Source organism: Tribolium castaneum, chromosome 8 (assembly GCF_031307605.1).
Source record: "Tribolium castaneum strain GA2 chromosome 8, icTriCast1.1, whole genome shotgun sequence".
Lineage (NCBI taxonomy): Eukaryota > Metazoa > Arthropoda > Insecta > Coleoptera > Tenebrionidae > Tribolium > Tribolium castaneum.
This window is the reverse complement of record NC_087401.1, coordinates 12,665,186-12,690,617: the sequence shown is the minus strand read 5'-3', so window position 1 is coordinate 12,690,617 and position 25,432 is coordinate 12,665,186. Positions and strand designations below refer to the sequence as shown.

The 25,432-nt window shown below is 29.5% G+C and overlaps 1 protein-coding gene across 1 annotated transcript; it reads right to left on the bottom strand.

Moving 5' to 3' along the window:
- Positions 1-646: 646 nt before the first annotated feature.
- On the bottom strand, positions 647-25,399 carry Chc (Clathrin heavy chain). The gene is given in 11 exon segments (NM_001293583.1): positions 647-727; positions 730-819; positions 1,660-1,885; positions 1,942-2,223; positions 5,126-5,845; positions 9,662-10,957; positions 14,414-15,545; positions 18,432-19,021; positions 21,038-21,302; positions 24,528-24,934; positions 25,207-25,399. Coding segments are annotated over 10 exon segments (5,053 nt in total). The 5' UTR covers positions 25,252-25,399; the 3' UTR covers positions 647-727.
- Positions 25,400-25,432: the final 33 nt, after the last annotated feature.

The following is a 25,432-nucleotide window of genomic DNA, read 5'->3' as shown; positions in this document are numbered from 1 at the left end:
GTACTTGTTTATTTCAGCTGATAATCATAATAAAATAACTGCTAAAACCTAGTCAAAGGTGCGACAATATATAAGTTAAACGATCTCATACTTAATACATATATTTGATTTTAAATAACACTATAAATGGGAATGATAAACATTGATAAATCAGAGTAGAAATACGTGCGGTGGGTGTTGGATGAGGTCTAGTAGCAACTTCCGAAAGGGTATATACAGTGTACTTTTGCCCGGTACATATTACAATTATGTACATTGTAACAAAAGGCACCCACCTTGCAAATAATATAACAAAATTACTCATAAAACACTAACATTTACAATGGAAGTTAAATAAAAAAAATAGTACGATAATGACCAACAAAATCAACTTGTACGAACTAGCTAATTACCTTAAAGCCTCTACGACCGGCGAATTTCCACAATCAACAGTTTCGTGTAATGGGTTTAAAATTATCAACAAATTCTGCTACACTGTACAGCTTTACAGTGACTATTTATAGCGCGACATCAAACGAAAAACAATTGTTCTAATTCGTAAAGTTAATGGCTGTTGTTTGAACCAAAGTTACTGCTCTCTTTGTATTATATTACATAACATTAATTTTTTATTTAGTAAACTTTGTGATTAAAATAAAAAAAGATTTTTATTAATAGTAGCGTCATTTGAACCATTTCCTCTTCTAAACTTGTAATTATCATAACGCTGGCTAAAATTCTCCTTATATTACATGCCCGGGTAAGCGCCGTACGGCATCTGGGGGGCGTAGCCTGGCTGGGCGTAGGCCTGCGGGGGGACGTACGCCTGCGGTGGAATACCTGCAATTCACACAAAAATAATACCACTTACTTTAATTACTATTAATTATAATTAATAATTATTAATTTAATTAATTATTTAATTAAAGTAATAATAGTTTATTCTTTATTTTAATTGGTTTATTGAATACAAGTAAAATAAAAAATACAAACAAGTTTAGGCAATAATTATTATTTCAAAAACTGTAAGAGATGGTAGGACATGTTTTTTTATAAGTTGTTCTTTTTCTGTGGAATTATTTCCAGAAAAGATATCACAAAATAGGCCGATTTGTTAAAAAAAATCGCAAAGCAAGTTCTCAAGTTGTATTTTTTTTCATATTTTGTTCGATTGAAGTTATTTTTTTTGAGCCCACATTGAAACAAAATGTTCAATTTATACAGAAATATGCTAATAATGAATTATTTTGGCTTGTTTCATTATTCAATCTGGCCATTTTAGAGAATTTAATTTTCTGATTTCGTGAATGTCCGAAATTGCAAAATTGCCGTAATTTTTTCGTAAAAAATTAGTACTAAATGTCACTTTTTAAAAATTCTCAAAAAAATTAAATCCTTTAAGTGTCCACAAAACATATTTCCGATTAAGTCAGGTCAGGTCACAAAGCTAGAAAACACTGGTTAAGATAATTTTTTATCACATTTCGCAAAATAAATAAATTACAATCAAATAAAAATTATTTCGTGTCACGAATAAAGCGATCAAATGAATTTTGTGCGCTTGAGCTTAAAAAAAATTGTATATATCACTCGGAATAGAAAAGTTGGTGTCTAAGATATATGATAATTATCCAGTGTTGCAAAAATAATTTTAGAATCACAGTTTTTTTTGTCAATTACCCATGCCAGGTCCTGCCGTTAGCATTAGCTGTGGCTCGTTGATCATCATCGGCTTGTGTGTTTCTTCGGCGGCCTCGCTCTGCCTTTGTGCATCCGATTGTTCCAATTTTTCCACTTTTGTGGTTAATTCTCTCGTTACTTGAATCAAATAAGGCATCGCCAAATCCATGATTTTATGTCTCCAGGCTAGTTCCAATATTACGTCAGGCCTTAATAAATCATAGCACTACAAAAAATAAACAATTAAATTAAAATATGCGAAAAAAAATTTTTTTAATGTACTTGGTAGAGACATGCTGCAAAACAATCATAGGCCTTTCGTTCCAAAAACCACGCCAGTAGTTCTTCGGCCAATTCTTGATTTTTGGATTCAGCTGTGTATTCCATCGCATCTCTGAAAAGGCGATCCTTCTTACATAATTCCACGCTCTGTTTCCATCTGTTGTTGCCTTTGTATAAATAGGCGGCGATGCGTCTGAATTCGGTCAGTTCGTGTTTTTCGAGTTTTTGGGCCAAGCCGATATTGTCGAAATTGTCGAATGCGTCGATCGATGTTCTCAAACCCTGCCAAAATAATAATATAAAAATATTTTAAAGCACTCGTTCGTGTCAGGCTTTAAAATCTGAGACATTTGTTGTCCCAACGATTTAAAAAGTCCATTATTAACTGTTAAACGTTAGAAAATTTATCTTTTTTTTTTAATACAAAAAGGTACTAACCTCCTGCATGAGCTACAATACAAACTTATGGTGTTTTTAAATGGAAAACTCCAAATTTTATTGTACTTTTGGGCGTAGCCAATAATACTGATAGTTTGCTCTAAATTTGTAAATAATTTCATTTTTTGACGAAAACGCTTTTTTTAATATATTACAAGAAAACTAAGAATCCTAGAAAGTTAGGGCTTTCCCACCTTTAAAAAAGAAAGTTCAAGCTTAAATCTTAAATGATGATTAAATGATTAAGGGCCAGTTTCATAATCGAAACTATGTAAAAGGACTTTAAAGTTAATGGTGATTTAGAATGTGAAATTTTTGTCAACAAATCCATAGTAATTAGCACATTATAAACAACATTTAATTTAATGCTCCTTTAAAATAAAACTTCAAAAACTTTTGAAGTAGAAATACTGATTATAGTAAAGTTATTGTTACCTGAAAATTTCACTTCTTGACTAGTACTGAAAAAATATTAATAATTTTTTAATGTTTTGAGTTAAATATCTTTTGAGTAATCTGAATAAACATCTAACTGTTAATTTTTTTAGAGAAACCATTAAAAATTTACATGCGAAAATAAAAAATAGTGTTTTATTTACAATTATTAAGTTGTTAAATTTTTTTATCATCTTGATTGCAGTGAGGTATAAAAATAGCGGGTACTCAAAACCGGCGCACCAACTCAATGTTATGCGACAGAAAAGTGCTTATAAGATAAAAATAGTCAAAAAATTCTTTAAGTTATTGATAAAAAAACTATTTTTAAATAAATTAATATTCTTTTTGAAACGGTTTCCTATGAAATAATTCCTAGTGTTGGTACACCTACAAATTGTAAATCGTAATTATCTGAGAATTTTTTTTTATTCAAAAAACTCTCAAAGTCTAATAGTAAATTTAATAATAATTAAAAATTAAAAATTCATCATTGTGTTAGGAAACGATTACTTAACGTAAAACATAACAACATAAAAAATATTGAAAACTGACGAAGTTAACAAAATAAATTTGTAGCTCCAGACTTTTTAAAATATGACTTGGAATTTTTCAAGTTTTTTCCTGTTATATACACATGCTTCTCAACAACATACTAGTGCGCCGGTTTTTGAGTACCCTGTATATTCTTAAAACTGGAACAAGTTCTAACTTTCTTCTTTACAGTAGCACTTTCCTAAGATTCTTAGTTTTTATGTAATAAATTTTATAAAAAAGCAAAAAAGCAATTTTTGTCATAAAATCAAACTATTTCCAAAAAATTGAACAGAAGCATCAATCTTGAAAGCTACATCCAAAAATGGTATAAAATTTCGGGTATACCATTAAAAAAAAACAAAAAAAAATTTTTATTGTCGCAACATGAAAATCATAAGTTTCCATCTAACAGATATTTTCACAATTTGTCATTATTTTGTTTTCTTAATTATTATTAATATTATAATCTGCAACATGCACATCATTATGTCTTAATTTATAAACAAGCAAAAGATCCATTTTACATTTAATCCTAATATTTTTTACGTTTGAACTGTACTCAATGAAAAAAATATTCGTAGTTTAAAAATTATGAAAAAAAACCTCTATTTTCGACCATTTTATTATTTCCTTTAAACTGTACTAACAATTTTTATAAAAAAAAAATTGGGGGATAGTAGATAATGTATTCATGTTACTGTTACTGTAAAAAAACTCTATTTTCGACCTTTTTATTTTTTTTAAACTGTAGTAACAATTTTTATAAAAAAAATGGGGGATAGTAGATAATGTATTCATGTTACTGTTACTGTAAAAAAACTCTATTTTCGACCTTTTTATTATTTTTTTTTAAACTGAACTAACAATTTTTATAAAAAAAATTGGGGGATAGTAGATAATGTATTCATGTTCCTGTATTTTTTTCACGTGATTTGAACATTAGGTTTTTTCATAAAAAAACTATGGAATTTTCCAATTGGTTACAAATATTTAAATTGAAATAATACCTAACCAATGTAATGATTTAATTCAAGAGCAAGAAAAACCGTTCAACAATTAAGAAAAAAAGCAAACTTTTCACACATTTTCTATTTAGAACCTTATGGCTTTAAAAACATTTCGATGTCAATAAGACTACACAGTTCAAAGTAACAAAATTTATTTTTAACAAAAATTTCCATGTATTTTTTGTCTTCTGTAAGGAACCATTTAAAGCTAAACTTTATACTTTTTATTTTTCTTGTATTTAAGTTTATTGTCTGGTAGCTGGTAGGAACATTTAAATATTTATATATTTTTTATAGAATTTATACAGATTTTGATAGTTACTTGCTTTCATCGTGGATTATTTTATAACCAATCTAAAATAATTAATTCTAATTGTGAAAATTGTAATAAAAAAACAATTTGCTGTGCTTTCGCAGTTTCTAAACTCTTTAGACTTTATTTTTTCAACATTTTTTTGGTAAAATGCATAAATTATTTCGATGACAAAACATCACACCTTTTTAAATATCGTATTTTCGAATGAACATTGGCCACTTCTTGCACACATGAGTGACCAAAGACTGTATATTTCCTAGAAACACTCTGTATCTTTATTTTTTGACAAAAAACAGATTGAAATACGCAACTGTCGCTCCAGTAATGATTAATTGCACTTAGAACCTTATGAAATTAAGAATTATTTTGCATTAAACAGTTAAAGGTCAATTGTACTTTTTCAAATCGCTGAGACATTAAATATTATATTATTTATAAAAATTGAACAAACCTGGAAATCCTCTTCTTCAATCAATAGCGAATTTAGCGCCTCATTAATGGCCTTATTATTCAAATTCTGCACCGACCTCAAATAAGACTTGACAAGTTGTAAATGTCCCGTCTTTGTGAAAAACGCCACAGCCCTCGTATGATCCATTCTCGGTGCCAAAACCAGCAACAAATCGTTCAACAACAACGGCTTATAATCCAAATAAAACTGAATCGCCTTGTAGTACAACTCAATATTGGCCACTTTAGTGATAATATCTTTAAAGTGTCCTTCACGCCATGCCTCCGTCGGATGCGCCATCATGGCCAAAACGGCATTATCGTACTCCTCGTACTTATCGTAGAGAAAGACCAGTTCGGCCCAGAGATGCGCCTGTTCGGCGGCGCGCAATACTTTGGGAATGTTGACGCGCGACCAGAACAGCTCCAGGTGTTCGCGCATTTTCGCCGGCTTGTATTTCGAATAGAGGATGGCCAGCTCGGTGAACATGCCCATGTGGGCGCGCTCGAGACCTAGGGCGGCCTCCAGCAGACCGATGAGCTCTTCGAAATAGCCGCGGTCTTGGTAGTAGTTGATGAGATCTTGCAGTTCGTCGGCGTGGACGACAATGTGCATTCCGCACATTTGCGCCAAACGGAACTCTTCGGCGTCCACGCACGCAAAACATACCTCTTTCCAGGTGCGGGTGCTGTTGGCCTTGCGGGCGCTGTCGACAGCTCCCTAAATAAAAGACGAAAGTTGGGACAGGAACTCACTAAATTACATTATTTCACGCAATTTTGAGACCTCCAGCTCTGTTCTGAAGCAAATGCTTATCAAGGTAAGAAGATTATAAAAGAAAAAAGATATATCAATTTTTTTTCAAGATACTGTATATTTTTGTGATTGTAAAGATTTTTGTCGAAATCACTTTGAATTTCGAGTAATTAGATTATTTCAGATAATTTCCAGCCATTTAGATTGATTATGAGCCAGAAATTCACTTATTTTGTTAGATTTTGTTGGAATTAGATAAAAAAATAAAAAACTTAGTCTGAACTAGTCAATTCAGAGTTGTTTAGTTCTGTTCTGAGGCAAAAACATTAAACTAAACACTACGAAAAGATTAAAAAAGCAAAAAAAGGAAAAGTTAACACTTATTAAAAAACACATCCAAATATCTAAATAAAATAAATAATTTTTTTAGAAGCTTTTATTGTAGTTATGTGTATGTAAAGAATTTTTTGTCGAAAACACTCTGAATTTCGAGTAATTAGACTATTTTAGATAATTTCGAGTCATTTAGATTGATTATATTAGCCAGAAACTCACTTGTTTTGTGAAATTTTGTTGGAATTGGCTAAAAAAATAAAAAACTTAGTCTGAAGTATTTAAGTCAACTCAGAGTTGTTTAGTTCTGTTCTGAGGCAAATACACTAAATTAAACACTAAGAAAAGATTACAAAAAAAAGAAATGTCAACACTCATTAAAAATACATCCAAATATCTAAATAAAATAAACATTTTTTCTAGTAGCTCTTATTGTTTTAATATGTATTTAAAGAATTCTTTGTTGAAAACACCCTGAATTTCGAGTAATTAGATTATTTCAGATAATTTCGAGTCATTTAGATTGATTATATGAGCCAGAAACTCACTTGTTTTGCGAAATTTTGTTGGAATTAACTAAAAAAAACTTAGTCTGAAGTAAGTATTTAAGTCAATTCAGAGTTGTTTAGTTCTGTTCTGAGGCAAAAACACTAAACTAAACACTAAGAGAAGATTAAAAAAGAAAAAAAAGAAACGTTAACACTCATTAGAAAACACATCCAAATATCTAAATAAAATAAACAATTTTTCTAGAAGCTTTTATTGTATTAATGTGTATGTAAAGAATTCTTTGTCGAAAACACTCTGAATTTCGAGCAAATTACAATATTTCGAACTAATTTGAACAATTTTGGGCGATTAACATCGATCTTGGCCCAGAAACTCACTTATTTCGCGAGGTTTTGTTAAAACAAGGTAAAAAAAATACCAAATTAGGTTTGAATTACGTTATTTAGTCAAGTCTGAGTTGTTTAGCTCTTTTTTAGAGAACAATCTTAAATAAAGCAAAAAATTTATACAAGAAATAAAAAAGAGAAGATAATTTCCATAAAAAAGCATTCAAATATCAAAATTAAACAAATTAGAAACACTAATAATTGCATAATTATTTGTCAATACATGAGAATTTTTTCAAATTTCTTATACAAAATTAATTAATAAATATTGAATCGCTGAAAAAACAATTAAATTTAATTGTAAACAATTTTTAATTATTTTTAATTCGTGGTAAATTTAATCTTAATCAAGTAAATGGCAACTTAATTCAAATTGATTTAATTAGTAATTAATTAATTGTAATTATAGTGTTCAATGGAATTTTGTTAATATTCACTTTAAAAAACATAAAGTAATTGCGAATAAATAAACAGTAATAATAAGACGATAAATAATCTTTGTTTTTAATATTCATTTATTTGGAATTAGAGGGACAATGTTTTTTTAAGTAATTTTTGCATCTTTTGTATTAGAATATCATTAGAATTTTTTTTCAGTGACTTAATTAAGTAATTAATTTTAAATATAAGGAACTGTAGAATAATTCTGTTAAAATTCACATGCACAGAGAAAAAAATTAAGTATTTAAGTATTAACAGCAAATAGTAATTTCTAAACAGAGTGGTCCTGAGATAACCTGCCCAAAAAATTTGGGACATTGAAAAAGTCAAATCGAAAGTCAAATTCTAATTCGTGATTAATTAACTTTAAACAAGGAAATAATTTTGTCATTCACTTTGCAAAACTCAAATTAATTAAGAATTTTTGCAAATTAATTAATAAAGTTTAAAATTCTATAACGATTAAAATCCTGTGACGAGCTGCACAATGAATAAACTTTGTTTACTTAAAGTAATTTTTGCATTGTTTGTTTTAGAATGTCAATAAAACTATTTTTTCAAATACTTAATTAGGTAATTAATTTTAATTATGAGGAATTGCACAAAAATTCTGTAAAATTCAAATGATTAGAGAATAAATTAATAATATAATTTAATAGCAAACGTTAATTTCTGTATGATTCTGTAAAATATACTTTAGCAGACTCACTCTGTACATCAGCAATTTTTATTGTATTGTGAAACCATGTAATTCTAGTCAATTCTGAGTTGAGAAAAAAAATATAAAATAAAGAAGAAAAGAAAAATGGAAATATGACATTTTTAAAGAAATAGCCAAATATCAAAATAAAATGAACAATTTGTCTGGATGTTTAGATCTGTTTAAAAAAATCTTCGTATTGTAAAATTCATGAAAGAATTTTGAGTAAATTAGTACATTATTTGAAACCATTTCGAAAAAATTCATTAAAACAATGTAAAAAGAAAAAAAACCTTTGATTCATTTAAAGTAGACCTGCATTTCACGTCACTTCGGTCGATTCTGTGTAACTTAGCTTTTTGTCCAAGAGAAAACCCAAATAAGACAAAAACTTACTCAATGACTTTAGAAGATTTTGTTGAAATATGCTAAATAAACTCCAAGGGAGCACGAAATTACGTTATTTTTAAGACAATTTATTAAGTAAAAAAAACAAGAACAAAAGATTATAAAACAGAAAAAAGACAGAAAAAAGAAGTAACAGAATAAAATAATAAACATTTTTGAAAAAATTTTTTCTAGTTATGTAATATTTAAATCGACAACTCTTCTCGAAAATTATTTAAAACTTTTAAAGAGAGTGAAGTTAAATCTGTCTGTTAAATTAAAATGATTTCGTTTGAAATTTTTATGTAGAAATAAATTTGCCAACAAAAATAAATAGGATGATTCAATTAAAATTTAATTAATTTAACAAATCAGAATTTATTCTGATCCAGACTAGATGTCTATTTTTTTAATATTAATATTTAAGAAATACAATTTTAAATTTGCGATACAGAAGGTTTTCGTTTATAATTATAAACCAACTGCTTTAGACAAAAAAAAACAATAAATTACACATTAAGTTTGCAAATTATTGCAAGTTACAAGTTAATTATAACACTTTTTATTTAATTTTTAAATTTTCGACCAGAGTTTTAAAAAATAATGTAAATACGAAAGTAATGATTTGATGAAATATAGAAATGTAAACGCAAAAAAATAACTCTTGAAGTAACAATATTTGCGAACTATAACGATGTTTAAAAAATCGAAAAAAATTCTTTCAAAATCGTTAATTACAGTCCAGAAAAGATTCAGAATTCGACCAACCGATTATTAAATTAAATAAATTATTTTTAACATTTACTAATATCAATTGTCTGTTTTAAAAATCGAGTCTCAAAGTGTTATTTTTTCTTCTTTGGTATCACAAATAATTGTTGCACTCCTTCGTCGTGCCCCAAAACCATTCGTGCCACAATAAAACTCGTATAATAATATACTATTTTTTTATAATTTCATACTAAGCTGAACTTGAGCTCTCAAATAAGATTATTTTTAAATGAACTAACCCACCCCACTCACCTGAAACTCCTTCAAATGCACCAAAGTAATCGCCAACCTCGCAAAATTCGAGACATTATTATACAACAACTTGGCCGCATCGTACATTTTATCATCAAAACATCGATCGCCGATCTTCTGTATATCGGCATGATTCGGCCCACTTATAAACTCCTCCAAATCGGCAAGCCGTCCCGTCTTGGCATACGAATAAATCAACTCCGACTCGATATAACTCTCCCGTGACTTCTTCCTCGCCATTTGCAAATACCGCACCAAATCCTCCCACGAGTTATTCTTGGACGCCGTCTCCACCACGGCCATATAGGCCGACGGATCATCGGCCTTAATGTACGAATCGATCGCCTCCTTGACCAACCCTTGATTCAACTGTGCCTTGGCCAACTGACTCCAAACCGCCGGCTCATTACAACGCTCCGCAAACTCATACGCACGATCCAAATTGTTCACCTGCTCGATCAGAACCTGAATGGCTGAAGTGTTAACGTCGAATTTCTTGAAAATTGCAAACGCCTCCTCGTATAAATGGTTATTTATTGCGATATTTGCGATATCAGGAGCGTCGTAATTATCTAGACGGTTGATGTAGTCCATGACTCGGGTGGCATCGGCTTTGATCGCCGTTAGGATCAGGAGGTTTTGCAAGTTTCGGTGATCGGAGAAAACCGAACTGTCCAGGACGATTTTCTCAAGCAACTCGATCAATTCATTTGGAAGGTCAGCAGTCATGAAGGCTTTGACAGTCACGGAGATGTCCTCCGGGTCTTGCGTTTCGCTCAGCGCTGTCTGGACCACTTGATCGATCAATTGTCTCCTGTACGGGTTACTTTCCTGCAAGACTTCGGCCCATAATTCCGGGTCCCGCCGTCTGACTAAATATCTCGCCTCGGATTTGAAAAGCGAGTTTTCGTTACAGACTGCGATTAGTTCGCGGTCGCATTGGCCGCGCTCGTAGGCGACGCAGGCGAGATGGGGGTCGCGTTTTTCGCAGTAGCGGCCAACGACGCGTGAGTCGTACCATTGGTTTTCTTTGAGGAAACGTTCGGCGTTGTTGTTTGAATCGATGTAGATTTTGGCCAGGGCGTTGTGGGTGGCCGGTTCGACACAGCCCTCGTGGACGCGACTCTCCAGCCATGGTAGGAGGAGTTTCAAGCGGTTGCGTTTCTCCACTTCTTCGACCAGTTCGTCGGTGGAGAATTGGCCACGGACGACGAGGATCAGGTTTTTGATGATGTCTTCGGCGCAGTCTACGTCCAGGAGGCCGCCGACGACCACGGGGAGACGGCTGGGATTTACCTGAAGGAAACAGGTTTTTTATAACAAAGCGCAAACTTGGAGCAATTTGCGCTAAAGATGCAAAAATGTTGGAAAGAAAGTTGTAGAGACGCTTTAAGGTTTGTGCGGAATTTATTAGTTTGATAGACATTTAGGGCAAGTTTACAGAACATTATAAGCGCAATTAAATTTTAATTCGGGATTAATTTGACGTTTGTAAAAATAATGGCAACTTAAAATTTTTGTGTTAAAGTGTGTTAATGTTGACAGCTTCGTTTAAAACATGAAGTAATGTATTGTATTAATATTTAAATTTGAAATTATTTCTTTAATTCACTTAAATTGTATTAATTTTTAAAGTTCTACTTTTATAAAAAACATAAAACAGAATTTATTATCGGCTTTTTGGAAAAAAGTTAAAGAAAATAAAATATAAACAGAAATGTAGAAGAAAATATAAAATAAAGATTTCAAGTAAAAAATAAGAAGACAATAATCAGAGTAATAGTAAAGAAATAATTAAAAAAAAAATCAGAAAGATATTAAAAAGAGTGAGAACATTAAAAAAAACAAAGCTAGTTAAAAGTTGATTAATTATTTTTCGAAGATCGTTCTTTACTAAGTTATTTGAAACAATTTCAACTTTTCTTCACAAATCAAATCACAATGTTAATAAAAAACAAAAAAAAATAGATAAAAAAAAATGAAAAGAAAAGAAACTCAGAAGCCAATTGTTAACGGTACTTATTTACTTATAATCATAAAATTGTATTTTATTACAATGTATGTACATAGAAAACTTGTACAACCAAAACAACTGATTTTGCAAAATGTTGTAAAAAAAAAATGAAAGTAAAGATTTCAATTGAAAAAAAAAACTGAAAACAAGAAACACAAAAATAGGAGGAATAGTAGAGAAATAATTAAAAAAATACAATAAATCGAAAAGATAGCAAAGAGTGAAAAAAAAAATAAAAACAGATAATTAAGAAAGTCTAGATACAAAGAAATTATTTTTTTTTCTTTATTAGGTTGTCCTTAACATTTCCAAATTTTCTTCACAAATCAAGTTTAAGTTACATGATGTTCTACTTTTATAAAAAAAAAGTTAAACAGAATTTATTATCGGCTTAAATTTAATTTTAAATCGATTTCTTTATCAATGCGTATCTTGTTATTTAAGTTATAATTATAAGTAAAGAAATTTTTTTTAAGAATAATATAATTATATTAAGGTCTGTTTCATGTTTGTGTTTGGTATCTGTTTAACAAAATAATTTCTTATTATTGGTCGTCCTGAAGAAGCCCCAAAAAAAGATAACGAAACGTTTGTAGTAATAAATAAAAAAAAAATTAATAAATCGCATCTTGTTTGCTATCCCAAAAATTAACTAAATCATACACAAATAATATTAATATAAGTATTTATTTCGATTGTTATTTCAAAAAGTGTAGATAAAAATAAGTAAACAAAAATTTTGAAAATGATCGCATGAAATTTTGTGAAACTGAAAATAATCAAACCATCCTGAAATTAACAACAGGTAATGAAAAGTTAAAAAAATGTGAAATCTCAACAAAAAAATTCATAGTTCAAAAACTAAAAACATTAGAACAAAACGGTTATTCAAGTGCATTCTACGGTTTATTTTTATTTCAACGTATAAATTTTTAATCTTTTTGTCTAATTGTAAAATCAATTGAAGTAATCGCAATTTTTTTATTATATTTTTTCAATTGTGCTGTAATAATGATAAATTATGTCACCAACTTGTTAATACAAATTCCATTTCCAAACATTTTGTAAGATGTTTGTTTTAAACTATGAACTTAACACAAGTGTTTATCTCGCAGATTGAACAATATTTTTCATTGGTGTTATCTTAGTTTTTACACATTCAAAAGTGAAAAAATATGAGTTCGAAGGATAAGTGATTCATATGTTATTATTTTATTCAATAAATAAATTGGTAAAGAACGTGTTTAAAAATAGATAAACAAACTTACGCATTCAATCAAAGTTTGCCTGTTTGTGACTTCTATCCAAAATAATGTAAATAATTTTAAATTACATTACAATTACAGTTTTTACGAATAAAAAAATAATTTACTGCAAGCTGAAGAGATCTTAAATCTCCTGTATCCTGTTTCAATAAGAAAATTATTACAAATTATTATTTTAACAAATAATCCATGACAATTTTTACTTTACTTGTAAAAATTTGTTGTATTGTTTTTATTTAAACAATTAAACCTAACATTCAAAAGCAGAAAACATTTCAATAAACTGATTGATTCTTATACTATTTTTATTAAAATTTCAATGAATAAACTGACTTAATAAGAATAATATACAAGGATTCTGATATTATTATTCTCATATTCTCATATTCCTTTCTTGTTTTGATTTTGTTTATTATTACATTCAATTTTTATTGTTTAAGCATAACTATAATTATTTTATTTTCCTGTATTTTTTTGTTTGGGTTAAGTTGGAGTAGCTTCAGCTAAACTTCGCCCATAATAAAGACTATTTATTATTATTATTCTTATTATTATTATTATTAATCTATTTCCATAGAGTAGAATATCCAGGTTTAAACATTTCCAGAAAAACCTCTCCTCCTTTAGAATTCTTATTCAAAATTTAATTACTATTTCGTTGTTGTGACACTTTTATCTTAGAAAATTTTACAAATTAAAATACTGCAGTATTTAAAATTGAAGACATTATGAGTCAAGATTGAATAGTTTGTTTCAAAATTCAAGTAAAACTAAATAAAATCAACTCAACTAAAACTGCTTTTTTTAAAAAATATCGCAATTAGCTTAAACAGCAAAAAATTAAACAACAAAAAATGAGAAACATTTCACTCCAATTGTTCTCAATCTTCCGTCACAATCTACATCACTTATCTTTTCTAATCAATATAAAACAATTTAGACTTTGAGGGGCTGCGAATAAGAATAAGAATAAAAATTGTATTTCATAAATGGAATATTTTACTTAATATCAATTTTATTTATTATTCTAATCAAACATATTTAAATTTGTCCTTATCTTTTGATAGAAATGCCATTGTGTAAGTTTTTTCGTCGTAGTCGGGACTTAAAAAGTAAAAAAAACACCATCATTTTTTAATGCACTGTAGCAAAGTTTTATGGACTTTTCTAAGATCAGGAAAAAAACTTCGAAGTAGAAAAGCAAATAAGGTATTCGAGTGTTCCCCAGTATTTTTTTTAAGTTAGTTAATGTTTAATAAATTTCTTAATTTGGTTTCGTTGTTAATTGCTTCAAGTTTGAACTTTTTTCTCTACAGTAGTAAAAACCTTATTTCTATAATACAGTTTTAAAAACTCACCAAAAAAAAAATTTATAAACTTTCCAACATTTTTCAATTTAAAAAATATGGGACGAAGCGCAAATTTTAAAAATAGTTTTTCAGTGAACCGACTCAACTTAAATAATTATTTTACCTTTTGTACGTAGATCTCGATGTACTTTTGCAGCGAATTCCTGTACAAATACAGCACCAAATCGTGCACGAAATCGAAGCGATCGCACACAATAATCAACGGCAATTGATCGGTCAGTTTCGCTTCCTTGAGGAAATTCTTCACACTCTCCGGATTATAACAATTCGACTCTCGACAAATCCGTTCAACTTCCTTGATTTGTCCGGTCTTACACGCCGCCTGAATATACTTGAAATGCACATCCGGATCCTGTGAAAAATTCACAATCGAACCCAGAAAATAGAAAAGCCCTTCATAACTCTTAAAACTCTCAAACAAATCAATCAGCGCTTTCGTTGTAAGTTGTTCGTGATATTTGGTCGCAATTTGTACACAAATCTGCAAGTTTTGCCTTATATTGGCCGTCAACATAGCCTTGAGACACTCCAAACTGTCCTCAACGCTCAAAGTCCCGAAGAAATTCACCAGCCAATCCATTGGCAGCAAGTGGGTGTGGACCACAGCCCGCTTGATGTCGTACAAGTCGGTGTAGTGCTCCAGCGCCCTCTGCAAAAGCCCGGCTTTCTCGCAAAGCTGCGCAATATGGGCTCTGTCATAATGCGTAAACATGTTGTTGCCCAGGATTGCGTCGGCGACCTGCGGCGCCGACATTAAGTTCATCTCCAGGAGGCGCGTCTGGAGGTGGCCTTCGGTCGGCCTATTGTGCTTCAAAGCGTCCAGCAAGAAGGCCGTGCACTGTTGCACCATGTTTTGTTCCATGAAAATATCGACAATTTGGTTGATGTCGGCTAGTGGTTCCTCGTCGGCAACCAGCATGCTTGCGAAAGCCGCCCCCTGGTCGGGGTTTGTCCGCATGACGGAGCGCAGCAAGTAAATGTAGTCGGGTGTGTAGTTGACTTTTTTGGCGTAGAGGACGATTTTTTGGAACTGACCGGTTTCGGCAAAACTTTGAATGACTTTGGCGGGGACGTTAGCTCGGAGATAGACAGAAAGGGCGAGAGTTGAGTCGGCTTGTTTTACGAGATCGCCCAATTCTTCCGAACATTCGAGTTTGTCTTCTTTTAGCCATTTTTCGAGAAGTTGTTTACGGCCTTGCAAGAGGACTGGTTTGCACAATTCCAGCGATTCGTATCTGGAAAAAAGAGCCTTCTCTAAGCATTGCTTACATAAAAATGAATAGTAGAGTGTGTTTTGATTAGTTATTGTCTTTTAAAGCCAATGTATTTCGAAAAAAACTAGATTTAAAAATAGTACGAAAAGAATAAATAAAACAACACAAACAACAAATAAAGAAAAACAAAAAAAAACAAATTACTGTCCACTTAATCATGAATTATTGTATCAAGTACTCGTAGTATTTAATTAGACTATTAATATACTTCTGTTTCGTTTATGTTTTGTAAGCGAACAGAATTAGGTAAAAAAAGATTCGGAAAAAATTAGGCGAGAAAATTTAAAAACATTCAGTAAAAAATGAGGTGGGAAAACGGGCTTGTACTTAAAATTGTCGAGAAAAAATGGTGTGAAAACATAATAGAAGAATCAAGAGTTCTTTTTTTAATGCTTCATATTAAAAATTGCAGAGAACGGAGAAGAAAAGAAAGCAGAAACAGAAGAAGCCCAGAAACCAATTATTTATTGTCACAGAATTGTTGTACTTTTTATTTCATTAATCTTTGCAATTTTGTTTAAGAAATTAAAAAAAATTTAAATATGAACAGAAGTATGGTAGGTAATCAAAAAGACTAGTGATTTTACAAAATGTTGTAGAAGAAAGAAGAAAATAAAGATTTAGAGTAGAAAATAAGAAGACAAGAAACACAAAAATTAAAGTAATAGTAAAGAAACAATTTCAAAAAACAAAACAGAATACAAAAAAATGGGAAAAATAGCAAAAAAGAGTGACGACATTAAAAGAACAAATAATTAATAAGAAAAAATAAAAATAGTTAAAAGTAGATAAAATATTTTTCGAACATCGAACTGTATATCTTTACTATATGAAAAATAAAAAAAATCGAGAATTATGTGTAATTTTTTATTTTTTCTGATGAAAAATTAAAGACCTCGAATAGAAATAAAAAGAAGGAAATATTTTTTGAACATAGAACTGTAGTTCTTTACTAAGCTGTTCCCAAATATTCCAATTTTTCTTCACAAATCAAATCACAGTATTAATAAAAAATCAAAAAAAAAAAACAAATATTTTTTAAATTTTTCTGATAAAAAATAAAGATGACAGTTAAAAAGAAAAAAACTTGCAGGTAAATAAAGAAACAATTGATTTTGCAAGATGTTGTAGAAGAAAAAAAGAAAGTAAAAATTTTAATTAATTAAATTAAAGAACTAAAAACAAGAAATAAAAATGAAAGGAACACAATTAAAAAAAACAATAGAAAAAATCGAAAAGATAACAAAAAGAGTGAGAAAAAAATTAAAACAAATAATTAAAAAAATCTGGTTAAAAAGAAAAAAATTAATATTTTTTAAACACCGAACTGTAGTTCTCTATTAGGTTGTTCTTAACATTTCCACCTTTTCTAAGTAAGTCAAGTTTATGTTACGTAAAGAACTAAAAAAATGACGAATCAAGGGTACTTTTTTAAATTCTGATGAAAAACTAAATATGACAGTGAAAAATACAAAATTTAGAAGAGAAGAACTTCAGAAACTTTATTATCATTATTATCTTATTATCCTAAAATTGTATATTATTATCATTATAATACTTATGGTTTCAGTTTTGTTTAAAAAAATTGAAGGTAAATTAAATAAAAATAGAAATAAGAAAAAAAAATGCCAAAAATAAAATAAAGTAATGAGAAAATTGATTTAGTAATAATTTAAAAAAAAATTGAATGAATTCAAACAAAAAAAAAGAATAGAGGAAGCACAATTTTATAAAATACATAAAAATTTAGAAGAAAAGCAACAAAATAAATTAAATATGAAGTAAAACAAGGTTAGTTAAACGAAATTAAACATTTTTTCATTCCATAAATTATTCTCTACATTGCAAAATTAGACTGAAAAAATATTTGAAAACCCAATTAAACAATCAAGTCTTTTTAAGCTCTTCTGAAAAAAAAATACAGAAATTAATAACTGGCCACGTAACTTGTGATCAACAAATTGTTGAATTTTATCAGTGATTAGATTAGTATTAGTTTTTCATTTCTGTCAAGAACGGAAAATAAAATATCAGTAGAAAACTTCCAGAAAAGCAATGAAACAAGTTATAGAAAAAAAAACAAAATACACAAAAATAAAATAAGTAAAATAAAAGTAATATTAGTAGAGAAATATTTTCAAAGAAAAAAGAAAGAATAGAAAATTAGTCGAAAAAATAGCAGAAAAGAGCTACAAAAATTAAAGAACAACAAAATTGGTTAAAAATAGTTTTTGATCAGTGAGCTGTCATATTTCATTGGAAATTAATTCACAATATTGTAAAAACCCAATGAAAAAATCATAAGTACTTTTTTAATCCCCCAATCAAAAATTTAAAACAGCGAACCAGAGTAAAAAAAGAAAGAAAACAAATAATTTAATTACATTTTTTATTTCATTGTCATAAAATTGTATGTTATTGTTATATTAGCCTTTTCTTTTCCTAAGAAAAGAAGTGGAAAAAACACGAAAAAGAATTGAAGAAAAATAAAATAAAGTAGGAAATTTCTTTGCAATAAGTTGTAAGAAATAAGAAAAATACTAAAAATAAAACTTGCCAGTTACTGAAACTGCAACAAAAATTTTCTTCAAAATCATAAGGACAATTCACAATTAAAAACTTTTTAAGATTCCCCTTAAAAATAGATAAAGGTAAATTACAAAAACTAGTTGGCAACATATTATAAAATTTATTGCAATAGTAATAGTAAGCATGGTTGTTAGATTAGTATCGAAAAGTTTAGGTAAACATAAAGTAACAGAACAGAGTTAAAAAAAAGAAGAAAACCAACACCATTAAACATTTTTTTATTTTTTTGATTAATTTTTGTTCAAGATAATTATTTACCTGTTTAGCTGCCCTTGATCTAACAAAATCCCGAAATACTGCAACAGTGGACTGTTCTGTCCCGGCTGCGTGGGCACTTGTTGGAACATTTGAATCGTAGCTGGTGTTCTCAAAATCCCTTTCGGCGCATTGGCTGCCACTTTGGCCGCTTCAGCATACTGTCCATTCGTGAACAACATTTGGAACTTGTTCACAAACAGCTCTTCAGCGCCTGCGAGATTATTTCTAGTGGCGATACGTAAAGCCAGATCAGGATTGTGCAAAACTTGATTCACATATCGAATAATACTGTCTTCGTCGACAGAAACAGACAATACTTGTCCGCGACGATTCACACCGATAATACCACCGGTGGATTCGTGCGGAGCTGTTACGAAAATTGTCTCGCTTGAGATACGATTCATGTAGATACAGATGGCGCTTTCGATGTCGTACATGTGAATGTAGCCGTATTTTGTGATTAAGTAGATGACGTCGTATTTTGCCGAGACTTGCATCGCTACGGGAAAGTCGTTTTGGGCCTCAGGGGGGAAGAACACGTCGACGGTTTTCTTGGGGAATGGTTGGTTGCCGGCCGGACTTTGCCCCACCTTTCAAAATTATCCAACAATATTGTAACAAATAACAAAAAATATAAAAATAAATAATAAAATAACACTGACTCACACTGTATAACAGTTGATTTTTGAAGTGTAAATTTCAAATCTGACGTCCAAAATATAAAAATATATATTTTTAATATATTATTTTATATATAAATATATTATTTATATGTTTTATTACAAGAAAATTTGTTAGCTTAATATCTGAAAGTCAAATAGTAATTATTTTTTTGATATGTACTAATGTGCTTCATTACATAAGTAATCTAATTATTACTTGATACATAAATGAATTTTACTCATCAAGAAATATAATAAGAAAATAAATAAAAAAAGAAATATTTCAAATTTGTTATACAAACCGCATATCATTAGAAAGCTTATGAAAAGTGCTATCGATACGTGTAAGGAAATACATTAAGTTCCAATAAAAAAACTAATTTTTCAAGTTTTGCGTTTTGACTTGAAAACAGAAGTTGACATTTTAGCGAAATCTTAAAAAAATCATATCTTCCTTAATATAAAAGATACACCTTTAAAACAAAGACATTATACAGGCACTTTTTTCAGAGAATCTAATAATGTTATCAGCGATTTTTTTCAACCATTCGTTTAACTGTAATAACATAAAGTTGTATTTTTTTAAATAGGATTCATAGTTGGCTATGACATTTTCTAAAAGCTTATTTTTTTTCTGATTTGATATGTCTATTTGTGTAAAACATTAATTTTAAATATTTAAGAAAAAACGAAACATTTCGATTTTTCTTTATAGTAGGCCATGAAAAATTTTTGGATTTTTAATTAAAACTATGAAAATTGTATTACGCAACAAGTATTTATAATTTTATGATTTTTTAAACCCTAATTAATTCAAAAACAGCATAATAAATTTTCATTAGATCAAATTTTTGCAATTAATAATATTTTTTTGTTTTTATATTTAAAATGGCAAGCTCACGTTGTCATTCTAGTTTCCAATTTTAAACATGAAATGTCGGAAGAAGAAAAATCTTATTAATTGTATGATTGCGTATCAATAAAATTTTATTTTACAAAAAAAAGTCAATCCAAACACCAAAATCAAATTCCATCTGCGGTAAAAACATACACAACATTATCAACGTCACCTCCATTGCACTTCACTAAATCATAAAAAAGTGTCATCAAGTGGTAGTGACACATCGTTTGCAATTTTGTGCAGATTTTTTATGTAATTAAAATCTGCGACGCTCGTATATTTGTTCAATTGAAAATAACTTTAACTTAGCTTATTTTTATAATTTCACATTTTTTACTTTAATAACCGTTCACAAAATTTCTAGATTATTCACACCTTTTATGTGAAATAATTTTTCCATGGCCAACTACTTTCAAATATTTTTTTATCAAAATATATAAAAATATCAAACTATATTTATATTCTTTTGAGTTCAGAAAAAAATAAGCTTTTCGAAAATGTCATAGCCAACTATGATTCTCATTTAAAAAAATAAAACTTCATGTTATTACAGCTAAACGAATGATTAAAAAAATCGCTGATAACAATATTAAATTCTCCGTAAGAAAGTGCCTTTATTATGTCTTTGTTTCAAATGTGTATCTTTTATAACAAAGAAGATATGAATTTTTTAATATTTCACTAAAATGTCAACTTTTGTTTATATATTCATAGGCGACTTCGCATAATTTTTCAAAAATTGGTCTTTTTTATAACGAAAAGTAGAATAATTCAGAAACGAAAAGAGTTAGACCCATAATAGCTTTTATAAAGATACATTATTTTTTTGCGTAGAATCCAAGTATGCAAAAATATACAGGAAGTTCCATTTAAAAAAATATAACTTTGATTCACCACACTGTGTATAAAGTTGTGTTCTTTTTTTTAAAGAAATGCTAACTTGAGTTACCTATATCCCAAAAACCAGAGCTGATAGAAAAAAATTTAGGTAACAGATATACTGTGAACTAGTGTATCTACAGTAAAAAAACTGAAGAACTTACTTCGATGATGTGGAGTTTGCCTCCTTGTACTGTTCTTACGGCAAAGCAGAAAAGTGTCGATGGTTCAGGATTGCCTTCCATTTTGAATGTGGCAAAAGAGGCAGCATGACCTTCGATCGGTTGTGAACATTTTCTTTCGACGGAATAAAGTTGCATTGCGCCCACAACACGAGACTGTTGGGCACTAATGCCCACCAATAGTAACCAGTTTTGTTTGGGATCAGTGCGATAGTTTATAATTTGGCAGCCATTCAGAGATGAGTGACTGTAATATAATACAAAAACCATTAGAATTATTCCAAAAAAAATCGAAAATTACTTTAAAAATTTGGCACCCTCTAACTTTTTTAAACGGTCAACTTGGTATAAAGATAAGTTGAATTATATTGCTCAAAATTGCAACCTGAATTTCTTTTGAGGTTCTTGAAAAATTGTCGTGGTCATCACTAAAATTACTAACTCATAATATCGAAAACTAAAAGTCTTAGGGCAAAACATTTTGTTTCAGCCGATTCTATGGTTCATATTACACTTGTTTTTACATTTAATTTTTTTAAATTGTTGGACGGAAATTATAGCAGTAGATAGTTGTACAATCAATTAAAGTAATAGTAGATATTTAACACAAAATTCAATTGTGCTGTAATATTGATAAATTATATCACCAACTTGTTAACACTAATTCAAGTAAACATTCTGTAAGATAATGTTTGTTTTTATTTAAAATACTATAAACTATGATTAAATGCAACAGAAATGTTAATATCGAATATTGAACAATATTTTTCATTAGAGCTATCTTGTTATTTTTACACATTCAAAAGTGAAAACATTTCAAAAGATGCGTGATTCATATATTTCCTATATTATTTTACTGAGATTGCAATAAACAAACTAATAAAGAACGTGTTTATAAAATGGATAACCGAACTTTTGCTTCTTTTCAAAAAAATGTAAATAATTTACGGCAAGGTGAAGAAAATCCTTGTGTATTCAGTTTTAATGAGAAATCCAGAAATTGTTATTTTAATAATCCACGACATATTTTTAGTTCAAAAGTAGAAAACATTTCAAGGAATAGATTGATTCTTTTATTATTTTATTAAGATTTCAATAAATAAATTGACATAAGAATATGAGGATTCTATTTCCAGAAAGTACAATATCCAGGTTTAATCATTTTCCAGAAAACAAGAAAAACCACTCATTTGTTTAAATTTATTATTCAAAATTTAAACACTATTTGGTTGTATGTAGTATTATCATCTAAGAAAATTTTATAAATTAAAAAAAAAGGATTTTTTGAATACTGCAGTATTTAATTATTCATTTATAAATGATTTATAACTCAGCTCCACTAAAACTGTTTTTCTAATAAATAAAGAGAACAGAATTATAGTTCAAAAAAACAACAAAAAATGAGCAACATTTCACTCTACTTTTTCTTAATCTTCCCTCACAATCCCAACCATTTATTCTTTTCTAATAAATGTAATTTAAAGTCAGAGTAGCTTAAAGATAAAAAATATAATTTTTATTTAAAATACCATAAACTATGATTAAACCCAACAAAAATGGTTATAATATTAAATTTTTTTTTCATAAATACACATACAAGTAGAAACATTTCAAAATGTAAGTCATTCCAAATTTTTCGTAAATTATTTTATTAAGATTTCAATAAACAAAATAATAAATAATGTATTTTGAAAAATAAAACACAGAACTTAAGAATTCAATCGAACTTTCACTATGTGTAACTTCTTTCCAAAAAAATTAAATAATTTTAAACTACAGCTTCAAATGCAATTCTTACAATTATTACAAAGAAGTCAATCCAGCTGGTGTATTTTTTTTAATAACAAAGTCAAATATGATTACTTAAATAAATAATCCACGTCATACTTTTAGTTTAATTGTAAAGAAAATTGTTGGCTTGTTTGTTTTTATTTAAACAATCGATTAAAGCCAATGTTCAAATGTAGAAAACATTTCAACATTTCAGATATTACTGTATAAGATTTCAATGAATAAATTAGCCTAATAAGAATATGAGGGATCTATTTCCAGAGAATACAATATCCAGGTTTAATCATTTTCCACGAAACACGAAAACCTTTCTTCATTTACAATTTTCTATTCAAAATTTAAATACTATTTGGTTAAATTATCATCAAAAAAAAATTTAAAATCAACAATTTTTATTTATAACTCAACTCAACTAAAACTATTCCTCTGATAAATAAATAAAGAGAACTATGAATAGTAGTTTAAAGTTTAAAAAACGTCTCAAGATTTATTTACGAAGCAAATATTTTTACTCTAAGTGAATTTTATAATGAAACAATTGATGTTTTAAATACTTGTAAGTGTGTCTTTCAAATAGTTTATGTAGTATTAGGTTTTTTATCATTAGTTTTATATTCTAGATATAGTATTTAATTTTTTAAATGTATTGTTTTATTTATTTATTTCCCAGTATTATTTTTTATTTTTGACTTGTTCGGCGCCATTGTAGAGTATTTTTTTTAATAATGTTTCATTCTATTCTGTTCTTCTCTAGTTAAAAAAAATTCAATTAGCCGAACAGTAAAAAATAAAACAACATAAAAATTTCACTCTAACTGTTCTCAATCTTCTCTCACAATCCAAATCATTTATCTTCACAAATCAAAGGCTTAGAATTGGAAAAAATACTGTTTTTATTTAAATTATTATAAACCACGATTAAACCTAACTGAAAAGTTATTTTTCAACAATATTTCTCAATAATACACATTCAAAACTAGAAACAGTTTAAAGAACGAGTGATTCATCTGATCCCTATGTTATTTAATTGAGAATTCAATAAACAAATTAATAAGTATTCAATACAATTTAGGGTTAGAAGGGCTTAAAGTCGTAAAAATATTTCGTTGCCCGCTCAGTGATTCGACGAAGACAAAAACTATAAAAATTGTTCTCGCTTTTTGGGGGTGTATTTAACTTCGTCCAAAAAAATAAAAAAGTTATTTTATAAATGGAATATTTTGCTTGGATTAAATTGTCTTTATTATCATAATCAAACGTATTTAAATTTGTCATTATCGGTAAATGTAACTGAACACAAGATAAAATGTAAAAAAACAAGCAGTTCATCATTTTTGAATGGTTTTCACCACCCAGACATCAAAATAAATTATTGTAGACTGTTACGTCTCCTTCATTCATTTTCCTTCAAATAATTAACGGACAAATTTCCTGTATCTATTAACATAACACCAAACCGCGTAATTACGTCATGTGGGAATAACTTTCATTGCATTTTAATTACAATGTTTGGTTAATGACTACAAGTTTAAAAAACTATCGATAATAATTGAAAAATGTACGAGAATCGTGAGTCACTCTCATTTAAATTTGAATGCTCCGCGGTTGACCACCCTCATGTATGCTGATCCCAAAATAGATAACAAAGCCAGGCAACAATGAACGCTGATAAGACTCCTACCGATCAAACATTTTAACAGGTGTAGAGTCACCCTCCATGGACCAATGATACACCGAGGTTTCGGTGACCAAAGCCAAGGTGTTTAGCGAGATCCACTTCCAGAAGATGACGTCCTCTGACATGGTGTGTGCTTTCATTTTGGACTTCATCTCGATGTTGAAAATCTGCAAGGTCTTTTGGGCCTCGACGCCCGCTTTGCCCTTGAGGGCTATCACTTTGGAGGCGGGGTTCATGATCGCGCTCTCGGCGGTGATGGGGCGTCTGATGGGGTTGGCGGTGTCCCCCATGTCGATGATGACCACCTGGGACGTGTCCCCGACCTTCTCCCGCACGCAGATGAACTTGTCGCTCTCCATGGTGAGAGTGGCGAAGGAGATGTTGGCCACGTTAATCCCGACATTTGTGAGCTGTGGTAACAGACAAAATCGTTATTTTGCGGCCGAAATAACAAAATGCGCAGTTTTCGGATCGATTCGGCACAATAACGTCTAAAAATAAATGGGGAAAAACGCCTCCATTTTTGATACAGCGAAAAATCGACACTCGGGGAAAAAACCGGTCGAATCGATCGACCCGATAGGGAGTGAGTGAGGCACCGTGGGCACGAAACCGGGTCATGTTCTCGTCGTTTTGGAGCCGGAACGAGTAAGGGGCGTATTTTCCAAGCGGTGTATTTTACCTGCAAGTGCTCCTGGAACTTTATCGGGAGTAATTGTTGCGTCATGCTGCCGAAATTTTTACAACAGCAAGCACGGAACTAAACTTAAAACACTCTTCAGTCTTTTTCTGAATTTTCACCGTTTTTTTCGCAGAATGACTAATTACAAAGCTACACTGACACTGACAGATAGTCAAACTGCGACACCCAAGATGGCGCCGAGTTGCTTGTAGACGTTGGAACTCTC